This window comes from Hylobates moloch, unplaced genomic scaffold, assembly GCF_009828535.3.
Source record: "Hylobates moloch isolate HMO894 unplaced genomic scaffold, HMol_V3 SCAFFOLD_8, whole genome shotgun sequence".
Classification (NCBI taxonomy): Eukaryota; Metazoa; Chordata; class Mammalia; order Primates; family Hylobatidae; genus Hylobates; species Hylobates moloch.
Genome location: NW_026652283.1, coordinates 45,865,459 through 45,883,871, shown reverse-complemented (window position 1 = coordinate 45,883,871; position 18,413 = coordinate 45,865,459). Strand labels below are relative to the sequence as shown.

The window sequence follows — 18,413 nt, the reverse complement described above, 5'->3', positions numbered from 1 at the left end:
TGGAAAAAGACAAATCAATACAGATAGGATACTAGATGACATTATTAAATCATTGATAATGACATCAAAATTACATTGTAAAGTTCTTAGCAATTAGAAATATATGCTACACATACTGAAATATTTATAGGTAAAATAACACAATATCTGGCATTTGCTTTAAAATACTGTATAGTTGGCTAGGATTGCCATAACAAAGTACATACACTGGGTGACTTAGAACAGCAGAAATTTATTGTCTTACAGTTCTGGAGGGTAGAAGTCCAAAATCCAAGGTGTCAGCAGGTGGTTCCTTCTGAGGGTGGTAAGGAAGAATCTGTTCATGCCTCTCTCCTATCGTCTAGTAGCCTCAGGCATCTTTGGCTTATAGATGACATTATCCCCATATCTCTACCTCATCTTCCCTCTACATGTCTGTCTCTGTGTCCAAATTTCCCTTTTTATAAGGACACTACCTGTATTGGATTAATGCCCCCACCCCCCCAAAAAAAAGACTTCATCTTAACTTGATCATCTGCAAAGATTCCATTTCCAAATATGATCACATTTACAGGTACTGGAGGGTTATAACTTCAATATCTTTTGTGAGAACACAATTCAACTCATAATAAGTACTATAGCAAAAATAAAAAAGATTGGCAAAATGTTGATAATTATTCAACCTGATTGATGGATATATGAGAATTTATCCTGGATTTTATGTATATTTGAAATTTTCTTTCCTTAAAATAATTTTTTTAAGAAATGTATGTGTAAAAGCAGAGACTTTTAATATTTGTACACCCATGTTCATAGCATTACTCACAATGGCCAAAAGGTGGAAGAAACCCACATGTTCATCAACAGATAAATGGATAAACAAAATGTGGTGTATACATACAAGGGAATGTATTCAGCCTTAAAAAGGAAGGAAATTTTGACACATGTTGCAACGTAGATAAACCTTGACAACTTTATGCTAAATGAAATAAGCCAGTCACAAAAGAATAAACATTGTATCATTCCTCTTTTTTGAGACAGAGTCTCACTCTGTCACCCAGGCTGGAGTGCAGTGGTGTGATCTCGGCTCACTGCAACCTCTGCCTCCCGGGTTCAAGCGATTCTCCTGCTTCAGCCTCCTGAGTAGCTGGGATTAAAGGCATGCACCACTACACCTGGCTAATTTTTGTATTTTCAGGAGACATGGGGTATCACCATGTTGGCCAGGCTGGTCTCGACCTCCCAACCTCAGGTGATCCACCCGCCTCAGCCTCCCAAAGTGCTGGGATTACAGGTGTGAGCCACTGCATCCAGCCTCTTTTTTTTTTTTTTTTTTTTTTTTTTTTTTTTGAGACAATTTTGCTTGTTGCCCAGGCTGGAGTGTAGTGGCAAGATCTCAACTCACTGCAACCTCCACCTCCTGAGTTCAAGTAGTCCTCCCACCTCAGCCTCCCGAGTAGCTGGGACTACAAGCATGTACCACCACACCTGGCTATTTTTTGTATTTTTAGTAGAGACGGGGTTTCACCATGTGGGCCAGGCTGGTCTCAAACTCCTGACCTCAAGTGATCTGCCTACCTCGCCCTCCCAAAGTGCTGGGTTTACAGGCATGAGCCATCACACCCAGTCTGCAGTGGTAGATTCATAGGTGTGTTTAATTCCAAAAATCATTTTTCAGAAGTAATTTCATCTGCCTCATTGCACTGCATATTATAGTACTGCATTATGTGCTTCTTTGTTTTCTTTTGAGACAGGATCTCCCTCTGGTGCCTAGACTGGAGTGTAGTGGCACAATCATGGCCCACTGCAGCCTTGACCTCCCAGGCTCAAGTGATCCTCCTGCCTCAGCCTCCCACGTAGTTGGAGCCACAAGTGTGCACTACCACACCCAGCTAATTTTTAAATTTTCAGTAGAGACAGGTCCTTTCTATGTTGCCCAGGTGGTCTTGAACTCCTGAGCCCAAGCATTCCTCCTGCCTTGGCCTCCCAAAGTGCTGAGATTACAGGTGTGAGCTACCATGCCTGGCCTACTTTTTTCTTTTTTTTTTTTAAGACAAGGTCTCACTGTGTTGGCTGGCCTCAAACTCCTAGGCTAAAGTGATCTTCCCACCCTCAGCCTGCCGAGTCACTGGGACTGTAGGTGCATGCCAAGGCACCTGGCTAGAAAGGGTAACTTTTGAACAAATGAAGATAATAAAATCACGAGTACATAATCTATACCATCTTTCCAGTAGTATTCTAGGAGTCATCTGCTTCAGTATGGTGTTTCAGTATGTGGAAAAGGAAGGATTCCTGGAAAACAGAGACTAGAGCCCAGGATTCCAGTATGTGGAAAACGAAGGATTCCTGGAAAACAGAGACTAGAGTCCAGAGAGGCAGGATAAAAGAATGGACAAAAAAAAGTCTCAAGGCTAAAATGAGAGGGGTGGAGGAAAGTGGAGAATAAGATAGGCAGTTGCCTCTCTAGAGCAAAATGGGGCCCACTGACCTACACCTACTTCACTTCACCCATAGTCACACTGGAAGTGTGTTAGAAGTTGAAGGATCCTTGGCAGTCAAATAGATATTCCAGAGAGGAGGCGGATTAAAGAATTTGGAGACAATTTTGGATAAGGTGAAATTGACAGCAGAAATTCTGAATTCGGCCAGGTGCAGTGGCTCATGCCTGTCATCCCAGCACTTTGGGAAGCCCAGGCGGTCGATCACCTGGGGTCAGGAGTTCGAGACCAGCCTGGCCAACATGGCAAAACCCCATCTCTACTAAAAATAAAAATAATAAAAATAAATAAAAAATTAGCCAGCCATGGTGGCACGCGGCTGTAATCCCAGCACTTTGGGAGGCCGAGGCAGGCAGATCACTTGAGGTCAGGAGTTTGAGACCAGCCTGGCCAACATGGTGAAACCCTGTCTCTACTAAAAATACAAAAACACATTAGCTGGGTGTGGTGGCAGGCACCTGTAATCTCAGCTACTCGGGAGGCTGAGGCAGGAGAATCACTTGAACCTGGGAGGCGGAGGTTGCAGTGAGCTGAGATCACGCCACTGCACTCCAGCCTGTGCGTGGGATGAGACACCATCTCAAAAAGAAAAAGTTAAAAATAAATAAAAATCATTTTTTTAATTAAAAAAGTTAGATGAAGAAAAGAAAAAATGTGTGGCTCTTCAGAGATCTTACAGACTTTGAAGGTTAAATTTTTATATAATTTCTCATTTTTATTTCTTCATTGAAAGGATTCTGATAAATTTTTTATTGCAATAGGCTTTTTTAAATTGCGATGGACTTTTTTTTTTTAAGATGGGTTCTTGCCCTGTCACCAGGCTGCAGTGCAGTGGCACGATCTTGTCTCACTGCAATCTCTGGCTCCGGGTTCAAGTGATTTGCAATGGACTTTTTCTGTGGTTGGCAAATGATGGTTTTTTGTTTTGTTTTGTTTTGTTTTGAAACAGAGTCTTTGTTGTCCTCCATGCTGGAGTGCAGTGGCGTGATCATGGCTCACTGCAGCTTCAATCTCCCAGGCTCAAGCAATCTTCCTGCCTCAGCCTGCTTAGTTGCTGGGACTACAGGTGCACGCCATGCCACCACACCCGGCTATTTATATTTTTTATACAGGTTGGGTTTCACCATGTTGCCCAGGCTGGCCTGGAACTCCTGAGCTCAAGTGATCCTGCTGCCTCAGGCTCCCGATGTGTTGGGATTACAGGCGTGAGCCACCGCACCCGGCCATGTTTTTTTTTTTTTAAACATAAAATTGGCCGGGCGCGGAGGCTCACGCCTGTAATCCCAGCACTTTGGGAGGCTGAGGCAGGTGGATCACGAGGTCAGGAGATCGAGACCATCCTGGCTAACATGGTGAAACCCCGTCTCCACCGAAAAAAAAAAAAATTAGCCGAGTGCGATGGTGGGCGCCTGTAGTCCCAGCTACTCGGGAGGCTGAGGCAGGAGAATGGCGTGAACCCGGGAGGCAGAGCTTTCAGTGAGCCGAGAGAGCGCCACTGCACTCCATCTGGGCAACAGAGCGAGACTCCGTCTCAAAAAAAAAACAAAAAAACAAAAAAAAACATAAAATTACAACTATTTATAAATGTCTTATTCATTTCCATTTATTGATTTCTTTCTGTGTTATATGTAGACTCAAAACATCATCCTGGCCCAGAGCCATAAGCCAGTTATTCACATTTCATTGGTACCTCTTTGAGGTTTTTGGTTTTGTTTGTTTTGTTTTAAAATCTCAATCTTTATTTCTAATATCATTCTAAAATAATAAAATGAAATAAGGCAACCTCCTTTTTGGCAACTTAGATGTCATTAATGTCCCAGTCCCAAGATTTATATTCACTATACATTTAATCTGAAAGGAAAAAAAAAATCTCCAAATCACCCATTTCTGTTCCTGCATCATATTCCAGCTTGGTAGCTAGTTACATCTCTATCCTCAAGTATATCAATTACATTTTTGGAACATTTTGTCTTTTAAAAAATGGTAGAATGAGAGTTTTTTTTAAACTGAAAAAGCATTTATAAAATACTATATAGATTTTATGCCATATATACTAGGGATTGATAACAGTTTAGAAGATACTTATTCAGACTTTTAAGTTATTTGTATGCTGGCTGGATCAGTACAAGTTGACTCAACTATAAAAATCAGAGTAATACATCTACCTCAGAAGGTAGTTGTGAAGATTAAATAATATGGAGTATATGAATGATGAAAGGAATTTATAAACCAAGGGAGTGAACAGGAGATTGCAGCTCTACAAATTGGTTAGATCAAAAGAGAGAATATTAAGATGTGGAGTTCAAATGAAACACTGATACCACAAATCACATTTACTACAGTCACACTCACATTTGCTACAATCTATGACTTGAGGAATTTCTTAGAACTTGAGAATTTCAGAAAGTTAAACCGGGAAAGTACCTTTTACTTTCTTCTTCATCCTCACTGTATACATTAATTAGCTTGTGTATGGTATGGGTGTGGGATTCCCGAGTCTCTGACTCTTCTATTGCACTTTTCCCAAAAGAATAGGAGCCCCTCATGGTACACCATAACTTATTCGATAAATTGCTTCTGGGGTATCTAGATCCCATGATAATAATTTTCCTTAAAACTATAAGGCAGCCAGGTGTGGTGACTCATGCCTGTAATCCCAGCACTTTGGGAAGCCAAGGCAGGGGGATTGCTTGAGCTCAGGAGTTCAAGACCAGTCTGGGCAACATAGCAAGACCTTGTCTCTACTAAAAATAAAAAAAATTAGCCAGATGTAGTGGTGCATGCCTGCAGTCCCAGCTACAGGAGGCTGAGGCAGGAGGATCACTTGAGCCCAGGAGATAGAGGCTACAGTGAGCAATGATTGCACCACTGCACTCCAGCCTAGGCAAGTGGCTATCTCCAGCCAGAGCAAGACCCTGTCTCTAAAAGTAAAAATAAAAACCTGCAAGGCAGTCAAAGCCAAGCAACACAGAAGACAACCAGGCATCTATGACTGGAATCTTTTTTTTTTTTTTTTTTTACCATACTCCCCTTCCCTGGGTGTTTATTTTTATTAAATAAAATGACCTCAGACATTATAAGCATGGCATTTTTTACACCTAAGCAGATGCCGTAATTTGACCTCATTTATTCATTTGTTTATTCAACAATTATTTATTGGACATTTACTCTGTGTCAGGCACAATGCTAAGTGCTAAGGATGTGAAGATAAATCTCTGCTCTACTGAATTTCAGTCTAGTGGGAGAGAGAGACAAGTAAATAGTCTGTTTCTTTACTGTATGTTAAGTTATCCAATAGAGGTAGGTACCAAGTTTTGTGGGAACACAAACTTCACTGTTGTTTGTGAAGGATTCCTAGAGGAAGTGTATCTTGGGGTGAGTCCTGAGGAATAAATAAGAGTAGGAAGTTAGGATTATTCATAGAATTTTACTCCATCTTCTGTGAAGATGGAGAATACATACCAAATTGTGGAGGCAAAAGAAAGCATGGCATGGTCTGGGGAAAATAGGATAATTAGGGTAGAAGCAGGAAAATGTTTGTTACAAGAATTGTGTGTAAGAATTTATAATAGCGGCCAGGTGTGGTGGCTCACACCTGTAATCCCACCACTCTGGGAGGCTGAGGTGGGTGGATCACTTGATACCAAGAGTTTGAGACCAGCCTGGCCAACATGGTGAAACCCCATCTCTACTAAAATACAAAAATTAGCTGGGCATGGTGGTGTACAACTATAGTTTCAGCTGCTCGGTAGGCTGAGGCACAAGAATTGCTTGAGCCTGGGAGATGGAATTTGCAGTGAGCCGAGATCACGCCACTGCACTCCAGCCTAGGCAACAGCACGACTGTCTCAAAAAAAAGTTAATGATCAAATAGAAGAAGGTAGATTATCAGTGATATGATGTCTCACCAGATTTCTTCAGAATCGTGAAAGCCTCAGAAAGTATGCCATGGGGTTTCTAGGGAAAAGACCTTTTATGTGGTAGGGTCAGGGCTGGGGTCCGCTGTCCTGGTCTCCCCAGAAAGGGGTGTAGGCAGCATGCCTCTGACCCTCATAAACTTACCAGTGCCTACTACCTGATAATAGAATGAAGACCACGTTACCTGATTGTGAGCTTCTTCTTTCTTTCTTTCTTTTTTTTTTGCAGGCACCCTAGAATACGTTTCCACACGGGTCTTGTGGATGCCCACCTCTACTGCTTGAAAAAATACGTCGTGGATTTCCTAATGGAAAATGGGTAAGAAAAAGGGTGGTAGAGTCAAACCTACAGTGCTTAACAAGCTACTTTGTGAATTCCTTAAGTTTTAAACCTTCGTAATTTAGATAACCAGTTTCTAAAATTAGCACAATAGCACAGTTAGTTCTCATTTTTGTTTTAGAAATGAAATTATGTCATCAACATAGTGTTGTTTTATCTGTACCACAGAGTCCCCTGCTTATATTTTTGCAGCGTTTGTTATAATAAATCAGCAAAATATTTTGTAACACTTATAGTAACCCGTGATGCCTCTTTCTTCCCAGTTCCAGGCTCTTCTTCCCTCCTTTGACAGGAGCGAGCTCCACAGCCCTTATGCTATTTGTCTCATTACATGTTCTTCTCCTAGGCAGTTATCCTGTAGATGGGCCCTCTTAGCAAAGGGCTAGAGACTTAACCACAGAAAAGAAAAAGGAGAGCAAGTTTCCCCCCAATTTTAGAAAAGAAGCCCACTTCAATGAGTGCAGAGAAACAAAATTTGGCACATTTTCTGATTTTTTTTGTTTGTTTTAGAACAGAATTGTAGGACTTAAATAGTTTCCAGAGATTGTGTCTGGCAGATCACTGGACTTGAGTTTTCACAGAGAAAACCCCTTTTGCAGTTGATCTCAAGGATTTTTTATAAGAAAAGCAGCTACAGTCCTCAAAGGAACAGGTGGGAAAAGATTTAATAACTGCATGGTTAAGAATAGGAGCAGATAGCTTCCCTTGATGACTGCTGGATAAGCTTGGAAAGTTCACCAGTGCTATCCAAGGCAGAGACTTATCTAGGTGAACAGATACTACAGTAGCAAGAGATATCTCAGACCATCTGGAGAAAAGAATTTGAGAACCTGAGTTCAAATGCTAGCTCTGCCTTTGGCTGATGGACTTGAATATATATCGGAATATTAAGAGGAAGGAGGATTGTTCCCCTGCCCTGTATGATCTTTCTTGCAGTGTCCTACCCATCACCCCCCACAACACTTGCTAAGTTCCTGTGGAGAGGCCCATGTAGAGCCAATGGTAAAACAAATCATTTGGACTTTTAGAAAGCTTTCCCGCCGGGCGCGGTGGCTCACGCTTGTAATCCCAGCACTTTGGGAGGCCGAGGCGGGCGGATCACGAGGTCAGGAGATCGAGACCACGGTGAAACCCCGTCTCTACTAAAAAAAATACAAAAAAAAAAATTAGCCAGGCGTGGTGGCGGGCGCCTGTAGTCCCAGCTACTCGGAGAGGCTGAGGCAGGAGAATGGCGTGAACCCAGGAGGCGGAGCTTGCAGTGATCCGAGACTGCGCCACTGCACTCCAGCCTGGGCGACAGAGCGAGACTCCGTCTCAAAAAAAAAAAAAAAAAAAGAAAGCTTTCCCAAGGATTGTTATAGCTCTGTTTCCCCTACCAAGGACACAGTTGCCCTGCTCCCTTCTGACCTCTGAAAAATGTTTTCATTCCATCTATACATACTTATTAAGCACTCATTATGAGGCAGGCATTGTGCTAGATCAACCATGGGATCAATGATAAATAAATAGATATGGCCCTGCCCTCATGGAAATTACAGCCTAAGCTCATGGTGGAATGTGGAGACCTTGCTTTTTAGATAGCAGGGTAACTTGTTGCCAAGATTTAGAGGGTGATCCAAGACCTATTTCTCAGTGACCAGTCTGGGCTGTTTGTATTCCAAAAATGAAATTAACTCTTGGCCACTGAAGGATTTTTCACTCCCAAATAAAAATGAAGCCATATGAAATGAGCCTAGGTCTTGATGGGCAGAAGAGAACACAACTGTGTTAGAAAGAATGATTTTTTAAAAAATGATTTACTATGGAAAATTTCACATAAATGCAAAAGTAAAGAAAATAATGAACTCCCATGTATCCATCACACAGTTTCAACAATTATCAACTCATTGTCAATTTTGTTTTATATATGCCACCATTTCTCTCCCCCCATTACCCTAAATTGTTTTAAAGCAAGGCATTTTGATATAATTTCATCTGTAAATATTTTGATATAATTTCATCTGTAAATATATTTCAGCATGTATAGTTAAAATATAAGGACCCTTCCAGGATAAGGATATTTAAAATAGATATATATTTTATGTATATGTACATATATATATATATATAGAGAGAGAGAGAGAGAGGCTTTTTTTAATAAATACCTTAATATCATTATCACACCTTCAAAAAACTGACAATGCTTTCGTAATACTATCAAAGAGGATTGTGGCTTTTGGTGTCTGTATATGCAGGGAGTTTTACAGCAAACCTAGTCATCTCATCCTGGTTGTTATAGCTTATTTGTAGCTCATTTGGCCACTACCAATTAGTTATTCCCACACCTGGCAACTGTAACTCAATGGTGTGTGTACCTTGAGCACAAGCACAAGCCTGAAGTTTGTGATATGGCTATAGGTCCTGGCCAGAAGCTCTGCCAAATGGGACTTTCCCAGAACCTGCTGCAGTAGAGAATGATACAGAGCCTCAGCACATACTGTTTCCCCACCTCAAGATCTATTTAGGAGACCCTTATCTCTTTCCTCCTCGCATCTACCTTCACCTCTCAGATTCACTACAATCAAAGAGCATATATTGAAAATTGATATATTTCAATATATTGGAAAAAGTAAAAAGGCACAGCAGGGCAAATTAGAATGTTACTTGAGGGAGAGCCTTTATTCCTGGCTGGAATAGTGAAGGTCTTTGAAAAGTTGTGGGAGATGGGATTGAATTGGTTGGTGGTAGGTAGCAGCATGTAGAAGGTCTTGAAAGCTGAGCAGGGAGTTACAGATCTTTTAACAGAATAGTCTTATAGGAAATGAGCAATGATGCAACCTGGCAAGTGAACACAAACCATTCTGCATGGGAAAGAGATTTCAAGATAAGTAGGAGGCACTTACAATCATCTGGTCATCAGATGATGACTCCTTTAGGAATGGAAAGGAAAGAGTAAACCTAGGAGACACAGCTTCAAGAAAGGACTGTTGTAGCAATCCTTTGTTATATTTCACCTCTGAGAGTTAACATATTCTACCCTGTGTTCTCCCTGGAGGAAAGCGTCATGTTTTCAATAAAGTCACACTTAGGTTTTGTTATTTGTTTACATGTTAACATTTTCCACTCAAATTCTTTGAGAATGGATATCTACCTGGATTTGTAAGGCATTCATTATGTACTTGGTGAATGGGGGAAAGGAGATGTAGTGACAGATAACAGAAGCAGTTTAGTATTGGGGGAAAGGAGATGTAGTGACAGATAACAGAAGCAGTTTAGTATTAACACATTAACAGTGGAAAAAGAGAGGTAGGTTTCTACAGTCGACTAAGCAGAAGAGCTACAGGGAGAGCTGCAGAGAGAGGAAAATCTGTACTCTCTTTGATGAGAAGTTAGTAACTACACATTTTACAAGTTTTTTATCCACTTCTGAATGTAGTATGATAGATGAATGTTCCACAGAATCTCTTGAACGTTTTAATTCAAAATGTGTTCGATTCTGTGTCCAGGGCCAAAGCAGATCTTAGTCTGAGTATTGTGACTGTGATTCCTCTTGAAAACTGAGTGTTCCTCCCTGTTTTACAATGTCAGCTGGTTTAAGCCTAAAGAAGCTGATCTCTTAGGAGATCTAGAAGCCCAGATATTGGCCCAGCTCTTTGCTTGCCTTAGTAGAAGTTGCTCCTAGACCTGAGTCAGGGCCCTAGATTGGCACTGGCCCTATGAAGGACTCAAGCAATATGCCAATATGCCAGCTTTGTGAGCTAAAGCCATGGGCAATATATACCAGGCAATGTATACCAGGATTAGTCTTGATTTCCTTTTAGTACAGAACCTCCCCTGCTCCCCTCCCCCACCGGCCCCATTTATCTTTCTCTCTTTAAGAGACTTAAAGATTAATCTCCTTAACAGGAAGAATTGAGGCTGATTACTTCCTTCTTGTCCAGAAGTATCCACGGTTACAGTCAGCCTCTTACAGTATTAGGATCTGATATTGCCGTGCAGTACTTACAGTCTTGGGGTTGGACCTTCAGAGCAGGAAGAGAGAGGAAAGAAGAAAATTTAACAGCACCTACTGTGTACCAGGCACTGTGCTGGGTGCTTTTCACATATATTCATTTCTTACAATAGTTCTCTTATTAGGTATTATACTCATATTATAGAGGAATAAAATGCTCAAAAGTAATTTGCTCAATATCATGCAGCCACAGCCTCAACAAAATCCATCACTGTTTAATTGATTGCCAGCAACATCCACCACAGATGTCGGATATCTCTGTTGCCAACATGCTTATATGCACATGCACATGACTTGCACTTGGAAGAATAACAGAGCAGTCACAACTTCTTGCCTCAGCTATGTCGGGATGCAGAGAAATAAGGATGGGACCCACAAAGTGAAGTCAAAAGTTGGGGATAGGCAGCCATGGCAAGGTCAGAATCAAGGTAATAATTAAAGCCACATACAAAATGAAGTTATGTTAGCTGGGCATGATGGCACATACCTCTAGTCTCACCTAGTCAGGAGGCTGAGGCAGGAGGACCACTTGAGCCCATGAGGCTGATGCTACAGTGAGCTATATATGATGGCACCGCTGCACTCCAGCCTGGTAGACAGAAAGAGACCCTGTCTCTAAAAAAAAAGTTAAAAATTAAAAAAGATGAAAGTGTGGAATAGCTAGAAAGCCACGAGTAAGCACAAGACAGCAGAGTGGAGATAAGAAGCAGAGATGAGGGACCAGATAGTGCCGTGAGAGGCTGGCAGTAGTAGCCTTGGTTTCTTACTGTTCAGTTCAGGCATCCATTGATTTGGCTGTACTTGGTTTCCTCACATATCCTTAGATGTCCTAGAGATTGCACGATGTGTCCTTTACTTCAATAACAACAAAATTAAGCTAAGAGTATGTGACTTTCACACCTCCTCAACAGGGCTGTTATTGGGTGGCTGCATACTGATATCTGAAGATGCAGGTGCTGCCAAGATTAAATCAAGGTAGTCTCCTTTGAACTTCTTAGTTGCATTCATTTTTATCTCTGGGACTTCTAGAAATATTAGTAATATTAGTAATAGAGAAACATATTTAGAATTCATTACATTTCCAAATCAGGAAATCTTTCCTTTTTTTTTTTTAGAGACAGGATCTTGCTCTTTCGCCAGGCTGGAGTGGAGTGCAGTGGTGTGGTAACAGCTCACTGCAGCCTCCAACTCCTGGGCTTAAGTGATCCTCCCTCCTCAGCCTCCCGAGTAGCTGGGACTACAGGCACTCACCACCATGACTGGCTAATTTTCTTATTTTTTGTAGAGACGGGGTCTCAATATGTTGCCCAGGCTGGTCTCAAACTCCTCGGCTCAAGAGACCCTCCTGCCTAGGCCTCCCAAAGAGCTGGGATTACAGGTGTGAGCTACCAGGCTCAGCCAAGAAAGCTCTACTTTCTGTATCCAAAAATCTGTGTGTTTATGGGTAAAGAGACAGCAAGCAGAGAATTCTAAATCCTGTGGAAAGTGCTTTGGTTGAAGTAAGCACAAGATGCTAGTTAATATGGTACAGTGGAAAGAGCCATGGACTTTAGGACAGATGTGGAGTGACTTTCAATTCTATCAATTATAAAAGTTGTATTAACCCTAGGCAAGATAGTTAACCTCTCTAAGCCTTGGTTTCCTTCTTTATAAAATAGGGGCCAGATGCAATCGCTCACGCCTGTAATCCCAGCACTTTGGGAGGCCAAGGCAGGCGGATCACTGGAGATCAGGAATTTGAGACCAGCCTGGGCAATATGGTGAAATCCCATCTCTACTAAAAATATAAAAATTATCCAAGCGTGGTGGCGTGTGCCTGTAATCTCGGCTACTCAGGAGGCTGAAGCAGGAGAATCGCTGGAACAGAACAAGACTCCATTTCAAAAAAAAGATAAAAAACAAAGTAAATAAAAATAAAAGCACTGTGGTTAAAAGCTTAATTTTTTTTTTTTTTTTTAAGATGGATCCTCGCTCTGTCACCCAGGCTGGAGTACAGTGGCACAATCTCAGCTCACTGCAACCTCCACCTCCCAGGTTCCAGCAATTCTCCTGCCTCAGCTTCCTGAGTAGCAAGGATTACAGGCACACGCCACCACACCCGGCCGGTGTTTTGTATTTTCAGTAAAGATGCCATTTCACCATGTTGACCAGGCTGGTCTTGAACTCCTGACCTCAAGTGATCCATGTGGTTATTCTGGCCATAGGATTTTTTTTTTTTTTTTTATTTATTTATTTTTTTTATTTATTTATTTATTTTATTTTATTTTATTTTTGAGATGGAGTCTTGCTCTGTCACCCAGGCTGGAGTGCAGTGGCGCGATCTCGGCTCACTGCTAGCTCCGCCTCCCGGGTTCACACCATTCTCTTGCCTCAGCCTCTCCGAGTAGCTGGGACTACAGGCGCCCGCCACCACGCCCAGCTAATTTTTTGTATTTTTAGTAGAGAGGGGGTTTCACCGTGGTCTTGATCTCCTGACCTCGTGATCCGCCCCCTCGGCCTCCCAAAGTGCTGGGATTACAAGCGTGAGCCACCGCGCCCGGCCTATAGGACTCTTTTAAAAGGCCCTTTTAAATTTCTTATTACCCAACTCTAGCCACACTGACAATATTTCTGGCTTTTGAACTTGACCAAAGGTAACTTACCAGGTGCTTAGGGAAAGGAAAATTCAAGATGGTTCATAGAGAGGAAGATAATCAACTACTGGTAAAGGTCACGCAGATACCAAACCAGAAAGGACTCATTCCCTAAGCCAGGAATTGAACCCAGGGCATCACTGTGAAAAGTCAAAGCCTTAGCTGCTGAGCTACAGCACTGGTGGTTTCCATTGCTCTTCCCGCTCTTCCCAGAAGGAGTCTAGAGTAGTTACTTTTGTGCTTGCAAAGTCTTTTAACTACTCAAGATAATTTTGAGAGCTAGCTATGATGTGAATCCCAGAATTCCTGTCCCTGGAAGGAAGAGACCGAGAGAAATTATGGCCACATGGTTACAAAGTCAAGTTCCCAAGGACAGAAAACAAGATGGAGACCTCACCCAGTTTTTTTGTTTGTTTCAAGGACCTGCAGCAAAATTTATTACTGACCAACTTGCTGGGCCATCTCGAGCAGTTTATGGGGTCCTAAGCCCCTGTTCTATCCTAAGGTACCCCTCTTCATGACAGAACAACACAGACAAATTCACAGTACAAAATACATTAGATTTGTTACAACTTAATACTAGCCTCAGAATTCTTTTTCTCATTAATCAAAACTTTACAGAGGAGATAAACAGTGATTTTTACCATTCATTCAGCCAATTTGCACACACACAAAGAGAGAGAGAGAGAGAAGCCAGAAGTCTCACTGGTAAGAAATTTTTACCCCTTTGCTGTCATGTCCTGTTTCTGGGTTCCCCTTCCCTGAGCGGCCCTAGCGACCCTGCTTGCCACACCATCGCTCCTGGGGCCAAGCTGCATCACAAAGGAAAATCATGGAACCACAGGCAAACTCCTCTAAATTTTGCAAGTTGCCACCCAAATGGCTGCATGGGGGACCTGAATTCTAATATTTCCCATTCTGGACATGGCAAAATACATGTGACAAAACATAGACATTAGCCACCATATGGATGCTTAGCACCCAATATTGAACTGGCAAGGCCCAAACTTGCCCCCCAGTTGGGCCCTGTCATCTGTGTCCATTTTTAACCGAGAGGGACTTTATTGAGGGGAGGGCCTCTCACCCAATCCCATCCTTTACTCAGGTAAAATGTACCCCCGTTACATATCCAAAGTCAGCCAATTGGTGCTGCAGTCTGTTTCCTTTGGGTCAGATAGTAACTAAGCTAAAAGATTAGCAAATCTAATTTTTTAATCAATTAGTCATTTAGGTACATTTCATAGAGTCTTTCTTTTTTTTGGGAGACAGAGTCTGGCTCTGTCGCCCAGGCTGGAATGCAGTAATGCGATCTCAGCTCACTGCAACCTCCACCTCCCGAGTTCAGGCATGCCTCAGCCCCCCGAGTAGCCGGGATTACAGGCCTGCACCACCATGCCTGGCTAATTTTTCTACTTTTAATAGAGATGGGGTTTCACCATGTTGACCAGGCTGGTCTTGAACTCTTAACCTCAAGTGATGCACCCGCCTTGGCCTCCCAAAGTGCCGGGATTACATATGTGAGCCATTGCACCCGGCCTTTGTAAAGTCTTTAAATGAAAATATTGAAATCTTTTTAGAAGCGTCTGCGTATCAATAAGCATCCCTAGATGAGTCTCAATGCACTTCAGTGCATTGTTCATTCGGAACGTTCTACTGTAAGTTATCTGTAGTAAGATTTCGCCATTTCTGTAAGACTTCACTGCTTACCGGCTAATGTATAAGCTGGAAGGAATTCAGTTTTCCAGAAATTAAGAATCCCATTTTTACCTAAAATATTTGCTTTGCTCTCAGGTTCCCTTGATGAATTTAGCCAAGGATTTTTCCTACCTAAACACACAAGAAAATGAAACAAAGGGGTAGAACACAAACAATCCCTGTGAATTTTCAAGAGCCAAATTTTACAATCCCTACAATATTACCATTTAAAACCAGTTTCTTTCTGACCCAGTCAGATGTAAGAAGCCTCTAACTGGATCCAAGCCGGCTAATTACTGGATCAAGTCCTATCCTGGACCCAGTCAAGTTTCTCTTGTGACTTCCAAACCCAGTTTGGATCAGAAATTTGCTCAAAGAAACTTGGACAGCTCAAAACACAAATCCTTGGAGCTCCTAAATCTGAGAGAGAGCTTACCCACAATCCCCAGTCGCTCTGAGAGATTGATGGACATAAGTGGGTCCTTGCGGGTACCTTGCTTGTTCACTCAGTGCTCCTGGGGGTCATTAAAGCTCTACCTCAGATCCAACTTCTGACACCATCTGTTAAAAGAAAAACAAACCGAATTAAGTTTAAAGGAGTTTAATTGAACAATTAATGATTCATGAATCAGGAAGCCCCCAGAATCATAGCAAATTCAGAAAGACTCCAAGGATGCCTCATGGTCAGAGGCATTTGACAATTTTTAGACAAAAAAAGGAAGTGACGTACAGAAATCAGAAGTGAGGTACAAAAACAACTGGATTGGTTACAGCTCGGCATTTGCCTTATTTGAACACGGTTTGAACACTCAGCAGTATATGAGTGGTTGAATTATGGCTGCTGGGATTGGCCATTTCTCAGCTATTGGTACAGGCACATACTCCTAAGTTAGGTCTTCAGTCTCGTCTACCTATTAAGTTAGGATGCAGTTTGTCCGCAAGGACTCAAATATAGAAGTATGAAGTACTTCTCAGGCCATATTTAGTTTGCTTTAACATTCATAATTCCACTACTGTGAGATAACTATTGTGAACATTTTAGTGTATTTATTTCCATTGTTTTATTTTCATATATATAGTGAGAATACATGCTTGAAATCACACTTTAAACATAATCTGGGTTGGGTGCAGTGGCTCACACCTGTAATCCCAGCACTTTGGGAGGCTGAGGCAGGTCAGATCATGAGGTCAGGAGTTTGAGACCAGCCTGGCCAACATGGTGAAACCCCATCTCTACTAAAAATACAAAAAATTAGCCCAGCGTGGTGGCGGGCGCCTATAATCCCAGCTACTCGGGAGGCTGAGGCAGGAGAATCGCTTGAACCCAGGAGGCAGAGGTTGCAGTGAGCCGAGACTGCACCACTGCACTCCAGCGAGACTCCGTCTAAAAAAAAATAATTTGCTTTTTTCATTGAGTATTATAAGCATTTTCTTCTATCATTAAAAAATTCTTGGCCAGGCACGGTAGCTCACGCCTGTAATCCCAGCACTTTGGGAGGCCGAGGTGGGCGGATCATAAGGTCAGGAGTTCAAGACCAGACTGACCAACATGGTGAAACCCCATCTTCACAAATATTAAAAATTAAAAAAATTAGCCAAGCGTGGTGTCAGGCGCCTGTAAGCCCAGCTACTCAGAAGGCTGAGGCAGGAGAATCACTTGAACCCAGGAGACAGAGGTTGCAGTGAGCCAAGATCATGCCATTTCACTCCAAGCAAGACTGCGTCTTAAAAAAAAAAAATTCTTTACAGTCACAGTTTTGCCTATATGACATTCTGTTATAGAGGTATTTTGATCTACCATTGTTGAATATTTTATTGTTCTCCATTTTTATAAATAACGGGAATACCTTTTTTTGAAAGATTCTTGTTTATAATCTGATGATTTCATCTATTCAGCAAATATTTACTGAGTAATATATTTTTCTTAGGATAGACTTACAGAAGTGGAATTACAGGGTGAAATTATATGAATATCTTCAAGCCTTTTGCTATAATGTTGCCAATTATTTTTCAGAGATTTTATCAGTTTATACTCCGATTCCCATTATGTGATAGTAACTGTTCTCAAAGCACTCTTATCAGTAATGAAAATTGTTTTGAATCAGTTAATTTAGTTGGAGGAGAAATTGCATCTTATTTTAGTTTTTTAGTTCTTTGAAAATATTGTATATGTTTTTTGAACAGATATGTGTTTATTAAGAATATTCTTTGCCCTATTCATAGCAATTATTTTGTCTTTTTATTTGGTGGGATTGTTTGCTAGTAGTCAAGTCTGTTGTTCTCCTTTGTGATTGCTTGAGTAGAGCTTATGATTTCATGAGATAAGACAGGTGTTTCTAGGAAGGCTGTGTGTAAGAGGGAAAGGAGAAAGTAAGGTTGACCAGGACACTGTATCCAGCTCGTGGCCTAGGCCCAGGATGTTCATAATGGTTCACTGTAGCTTTGTAACATTTCTTGGCACAGCTCTGAGCTGCCTGCACTTTAGGAAGCAGGAAGAGTAATTGTTTCCTTCATTATGCTTCTAAGCCAACTGCATTATGGGGAATGACCTAATGTTGAGCTCCAGCAGAGGTGGGTGGGACCTGGCAGGGCTATTTCATAGCCTCTCTTCAAATCATGGATCCTCTCGAATGGTTCTGCCTGATGGAGCCGTGTGCCAAGGCTCGCCTGCTTGCCTCTTGCAGTGACAGTTCTTTTTGGTCCGTAATGTAAATATCATGGCCCTGAAATCCCCCAGCTGTCCGTGCTTTGTCACTTCTTCAAAGGGAACTGACTTGTTTTCCAATGGAGGAGGAACATTTGCTGCCCACACTAGTTTGAAGCATTAAAAGGGGAGAAAAAGAGCTAAGAGTTAGTGTTGCTTCATTCTTTGTATTCACATGGAAATTTTTAAATCTCTATCAAAGGATCAGGAGAAAAATCACATTGAAATTCAATACAAGAGCTCACAGCTTAACACAGAATTTTTCAAAGATATTTGACTTGATTCTTTAAAAATTACAAAAACCATGAACTGTGTAGCTCCAGGGTTCATACCCTCCTCAGCCTCTGCCTCTATCTTGCCTTCCTTTTCTACCTACACTCCATCTGTGTGGTCTTGTGTCAGCATGCAGAGCTTCTTTGAATGGGAGCTGGGAGAGGTGGTAGGAAGTATGCAGCAAGTCAGGTTTATAGAGCTGCCCATACTTTAACCCCTCTCTCAGGCCTCATTATCTCATCTCTCAGAATATTGTAACTGGTCTCCCTTTCTTCAGTTTCCTTATTCCAGGCTTTCTTCCACATTGCTACCAGAATTACCTTAATAAGAGATAAAACTGATCATGTCACTTTCTTGCTTAAAAACTACCACTGGCAGCCAGG

At 41.7% G+C, this 18,413-nt stretch overlaps 1 protein-coding gene across 1 annotated transcript in view; it reads left to right on the top strand.

The window, feature by feature from the left end:
• The window catches only part of EIF2B3 (eukaryotic translation initiation factor 2B subunit gamma), a 135,058-nt gene that overhangs the window by 81,761 nt on the left and 34,884 nt on the right, over nucleotides 1-18,413 (top strand). The window contains exon 6 of the mRNA XM_032160632.2: nucleotides 6,624-6,713. Coding sequence (XP_032016523.1) covers nucleotides 6,624-6,713 — 90 coding nt within the window. The remainder of the gene's footprint in view (nucleotides 1-6,623; nucleotides 6,714-18,413) is intronic.